The sequence below is a fragment of the Schistosoma haematobium genome, chromosome 6 (genome assembly GCF_000699445.3).
Source record: "Schistosoma haematobium chromosome 6, whole genome shotgun sequence".
Classification (NCBI taxonomy): Eukaryota; Metazoa; Platyhelminthes; class Trematoda; order Strigeidida; family Schistosomatidae; genus Schistosoma; species Schistosoma haematobium.
The window spans coordinates 21,578,102-21,584,101 of NC_067201.1; the positions used below are offsets into that span (position 1 = coordinate 21,578,102).

Below are 6,000 nucleotides of genomic sequence, written 5' to 3' on the forward strand. Positions count from 1 at the left end.
CATTAGCTGGTTTGATCTCAGTCAATCAGTAACAACATAGAACTTCGTACGTACGTACATCAGTTCGAGTTGCCATACCATATTAGCACAGAGATGCAGTTGTCGATTCAAATCTCATATCGGTAGATGTAGTAAGAGTATAAGCAGTAATCGGGAAGATTAGGGTTTGGAGATGTTGTTTAAAGAGTATTATACATTCATAACCTTGCTGATGATCGAATCCATACTCTTAAGATTTTGTGATGAACGTTTAACACTTAGACTATTACTCGGTTTTTGTCTGATAGTTTACATCTATATATTCAATCAACTCTCAATATTGCTCAACTGTTATCCAATCTGTATTGATTGATAGCTTGTAGTGGCTGTGCTTTGTTGACCAATCACCCTCGTATCCGTTACCATATAATCCTCAACGGTGTTTGAAATCAGAAGGCAAAGAGAAGCAGCGACTACAGTTTTATTAGTAGGTAACTTAGACCACAAAGCAGAGAGGCAACTGATTGAGTCAGAGACTCGAAAGAGTAGGTTAGTGTGTGGGGTTTAAATGTACATGTATATTTAGGGAAATGAATGGATCATTGAATCAGTTAAGCAGCTAATAATAAAGCTAGCAGGATGAACATATGAGCAGGCGGTAAGCAATGTTCAAGCATACATATTTCATACAAGCACAACAATAATAAAGGTACAATAAGTTGTTATAGTATGGATGACTTTGTTCGCTAAATAAGTTAACAAAAGGGCTTAATTGAGTGAAGTGAGAACAAACTCAATCGCATGTGAGTTGCTATAATCTGTCCTATTTCCCAATCATGTTTCAAGTGGTAATATCTCCTTGTTTAACACAACTTTTTTTATTCAGTAAAGTTTTGTCATATCGATTTTTGAAAAGATGTGGCTCATTATGTCATTGTAAAAAGACCATGGTAACACTATAATCTATGATCGACCTTTGGGCAATGCTAAAATGACCTTGAAACAACTAGTCTACTTAACACGATCAAAATAGGGTTGTAAATTAGTGGGAGGGGGGAAGTAAGCGAAAGACTTACACTTAGAATTTATGGTTAGGAATTAAAGTTGAAGCTTTTTACCAAAAATTCACATTAGCTATCATGATAAAATGTTATTTAGTCATATGAATGAATGAAATTTTGCGCCAAAATCTAAGATCTGTTATCTGAAATCTGATTGGTTCATCCATAAATTATCGGTTGGAGAACCGTATGAACAAAAGTAGAAACTAAGTATCCAAGGGCAAATTTATACCATTGACTATGATGAGATATACTGGAAGAAAGGTATTTCTTTCAAACAACCAGCAACCAGTATTTTTTCCATAACAGAGATGAACTGTAAAAATGATTTATCTTACCATGACCCACTGATTTATCTTACCGTCTATAAGATCTTCACAGTATAGAGCTAACACATTAAGAACTACTAATGTAAAGATTGTGTGGAGTTTGCTTCAAGCAATTGCTGTTTGTTCTATCAGATCATCAATATCTCTAATAATCCAATTCTCTTTAGATATACTTTGAGAAGAAGTTTCTTCCTACAATGTAGGGAACCAAGTGGGGATAGCTGACTAAAACATCTCTCATAGCACATAACTTACTTGCTTAGTTACTTACGCCTGTTAATCCTCGTGAAGGAGCATAGGCCGCTCACCAGCATTCTCCATCCAACCCTGTCTTGAGCAATCCTTTCCAGATCATCTCAGTTGTTATTCATCCTTTTCATATCTGCTTCTATTTCTCAACGTGATGTGTTCTTTGACCTTCCTCTTCTCCTCTTCCCTTCAGGATTCCAAGTTAGGGCTTGCCTCGTGATGATTTGCGTAATGTATGTCTTATCCATTTCCATCTAATTTTCCTAGTTTCTTGTTCAGCTCGAAGCTGGTTTGTTCTCTCACACAGAAGGCTGTTGCTGATGGTATCCGGTCAATGAATGTTGAGTATCTTGCGTAGACAACCATTTATAAATACTTGTACCTTCTTGATGGTGATTGTTGTAGTTCTCCAAGTTTCCGCTCCGTTCAGTAGTACTGCCTTGACGTTCGTATTGAAGATTCTAACTTTGATATTGGTTGGCAGACAGTTGTTTTAAGTTGCATATTTTGTTCATTTGTAGTAATGTGACCCTTGCTTTGCCAATTCTCGCCTTTATGTCTGCATCTGAACCTCCTTGTTCATCGATGATGCTTCCCAAGTATGTGAAGGATTCTACATCTTCCATAGTTTCACCATCAAGAGTTACATTAATTGAAATGAATATTTAATTTTAGGATGGTAGTTGGAGGTAGTCAACAGGAAACCTTAGACCCAGGTTTCGTGCTATTTAACATTCGTCAGCAAGGAAACTGGTGCTCCCTGACGGATTCAATTCCGTGTCACCCAGCTTCACAGTCAGAGACGCGTTACCATTGAGCTATCTGGATCGCGACCGATCTTCTGTAGGACTAAGATGTAATCACAATGGATTGATCACTGGATGATACCGACCAACTTGCAATGTAGCCACTCGTCTAGATGATTCGATATTTTATATTATTTAACATTATTCAGTTATTTTTTCTCAACATTTACTTCGTTTGTTTGTTTATTTATTTACCGATTCAAGGTTAGTTTAGATTCACGTGTACGTGAAATAATCAATTCTAATATGATAGAACCAACACCGCATATATTTGATGAAGCCCAATTACAAATTTATACCTTAATGCATAGAGATTCATATCCACGTTTTTTAAATTCTAAATTATATAAAGATATGATTGAAGAAATGAAGAATGGACAAAGTTGATTATAGAAGTTCTATTTTGAGTTTTAACAAATGTAACTTGTATACATTCATATTCACACTTACACTGTCACATACACACACACACACCTACATACATACAAATGAAACCAGTCAACTAATGATGAAGTAATTCTATCCATCTTAATCCCTTGCTCTCTTGCTCTCTCGCTCTTTCTTTCTTTATCCCATGATAATGTGATGATAAGTTTTCAATCAAAAATGAATGTTGATAATTGAAAATTATCTCTTTCAGTTTTCATTCACATTCTCTATCTCCTTATCTCTTTCTCTCTCTCTCTCTCTCTCTCTCTCTCTCTCTGTCTGTCTGTCTGTCTGTCTGTCTCTATTTGCCGCTCCGTCGCTCTCTCTGCAGAGTTTACAATGAATTTTGTTTGATAAACTTTCTTTTTTGTAACTGGTCTGTTTTAAAGGTGAATTATTCTGGTTTTCGTCTCGTTTCTTTTCTTAATTATTGTCAATCACTACTGTTACTGCTACTACTATTACTACTACTGCTACTAGTACTAATACTACTTATATTAATATTAGTAGTATTGTGTAAACTGTATATAATTAGGTGTAATCCTTTGAATCAAAATGCAAAATCATGTCCTCAGTGAATAAACTATTCTGTTAATATCATTATACTTCCATCATTAATACTACTTATAATATAAGAATGGTGTACTTAGGAAAGCCAGTACGATACCATATAGATATATATATTGTAATATGATGCCCAACATTTGTAATTTGACTGACTGGTGTCAACTCATTCCAACAGTTTGTTTTCTAATATTAACATTGTCCTGTTCATGAAGTTACACAAATACATACACACACATGCACACACACACACATGAGCACGAACGTACACATACACAAAACCAAATGGTAATTTCTTTTTTTTATTATTTTAATTATTGATGTCGTACGATTCATTCAACACAGGCTGGTTCCTGTATCTCGTGATCTTTCTTTATGTTTGATTTGATTTTATTGTCTCATTGTATGTATCTATGTATGTACGTTTGTTGTTTCTTTTTAGAGGGGGGTGTGTGTTGTTATTGTTATTGTTATTATTATTATCATTATTACGGTAGTGATTATGAGTGTTTGTCGTGTTTATTTGTCCCTCTTCAGTTGTCTTTTTTTTCAATATTAGGCATACATTAACCTATTTAAATAAGATCTAATGGATTACATCATTATGTTTATTCTATTTTTATTCTTTATTCAATCATACTATACTTTACCTTATATTAAAATTATTTATTTTTTATTGTTTAAATTTTGTTTATATTCATGATGATTTTTCAAACAAACAAACAAACAAAAACGATTGAACATTGAAAATTGTTCATTCTGATGAGGTGAATAAGGTTTATGCCAAAAGAAAAGAGAGAAAAAGGAAAAGAAAGAAAAAGAAAACAAAAAAAGAAAAGAATGAGAAAAGAAAAGAAAAGAAAGAAAAAGAAAAGATAAACGATAAATGTTTGTTTAAATGAACTTTACTACTATTATTATTAATCTGTTGATAGAATCTATCAAAAAACTATTGTATTTATGATTGTTTCATAAAATTGTAATGAATGTTTTTAATGTGTATTCATTGAACATTGACAGTATTTGTTTATATAAATTTAAAAAAGAAGATTAAATAAAGTATATTCAATGTTTCAATTAAAACAAAGAAGACAATATACCAGTTTTCTATTCGAATTAGTTAGATATACATAGTGAGTGATAGAAGTAAAAAAACAAAACTTAAATGAATCCATTGTGAAAGATACTACTTATTATTATTCAATTCAATTCAATCATCTTTACTCCTTTCTTTTTCTGTTATCCGATCTTCTTTTTTGTTTTATTTTTTTCTTGATTTATTTTGTTTTGTCTTTTTTTCTTTCAATGTTCAATCATTGAAAAACAACAACAACAACATTTTTTTACATACAATTTTCTTAATTTTACACATTTCATATATAAAAAAGAAACAAAGAAAACGGAAAAAAAGAAAAAAGAAAAAGAGAAAAGAGAAAAGCAAAGAGAAAAAAAACCATGATCAAAATGATAATAAACCATTAGATAAATGAATTTAGAAAATAAAATATATAGATACAATTTTTCATTGAACATATTTAATCACCATGTACTCTTTATTGATTTTTTTTTTCGATTTCAGGTTGATTTAAATGTTGATCTAGTGATTTCACTTGTAAAAACATCCCGAAATTTGATTGTTTTTTTTCTCTCTCTTTTATTCGCCCTACCTACCTCCCTTCCTATCCCCCTTTTTCTCTCCCTCCCTCTCACTCTCTCAATGTATACATGCATACATTAATGTATTATGATTAGCACTTTTTTCAACAAAAAAATAAAAGAAAGAAAAATTGATATGAGCATAAATGAAATGATGAAAGAGTAAAGAAAAGAAGAAATAAAGAAAAGAAAAGATTGTGAATTATTTGAATAGTTCACTGATATTATTATTATTATTCGTTTTTTTTCTTTGTCTTTTTGTTGAAATTTCTTCAATTTTACTTTATGAAACTTTAATAGTATTTGAATAACATGAAATAAAATGAAGTTGATAGTTGTAATTTGTCTTACTTTTTATTTATTGATTGATTTATTTATTGATTTATTGATTTCTGTTATTGTATTAATAAAATTGTAATCAGAAAACAAAAACAAACAACAATTAACTTCTGTTTTTTTTATCAAGTTTAAAAAAGAAGAACTTAATACACAAAGTAAATAGGAATAGAAACACAAATGTGATTGATAGGAATAGTCGATAAAACAAATAAATCACTGCTGAGGAGTTTCACAATAGGATGAAACGTTCATCCAGTGATTCTAGGTTTTCCATGGTGACCTAGCTTTCATTGACTCATCAATTCAGCTATTAAAATCAAAATATCCATAAAACCTTTCTCTGATTATAATCATCATTTGCTCACTAGTGACCAATTTCAAAATGTATTTCCTGGAGAGAAGCCGTGACCAGTGGAGTACAACCAGGTTTATTGTGAAATAGTAACTCATTCAAGACAGTGGTGGATTGTACCTGAATTTGATGGGTAAGTTTAAGTTAGACATTAACGCCGTTAAATACCGGCCGGCTCAGTGGTCTAAAGATAAAGCGATCGCTCACGAGACCGGAGGTCCTAGATTCAGGTGTCG

At 31.8% G+C, this 6,000-nt stretch overlaps 1 protein-coding gene across 1 annotated transcript in view; it reads left to right on the forward strand.

Annotated features, from left to right (window-relative positions):
• Positions 1-5,504, forward strand: part of RGS20 (Regulator of G-protein signaling 20) — a 66,978-nt gene extending 61,474 nt beyond the window's left edge. The window contains exon 7 of the mRNA XM_012941140.3: positions 2,629-5,504. Within this exon, the coding sequence (XP_012796594.1) occupies positions 2,629-2,811 (183 nt within the window). The 3' untranslated portion in view covers positions 2,812-5,504. The remainder of the gene's footprint in view (positions 1-2,628) is intronic.
• Positions 5,505-6,000: the final 496 nt, after the last annotated feature.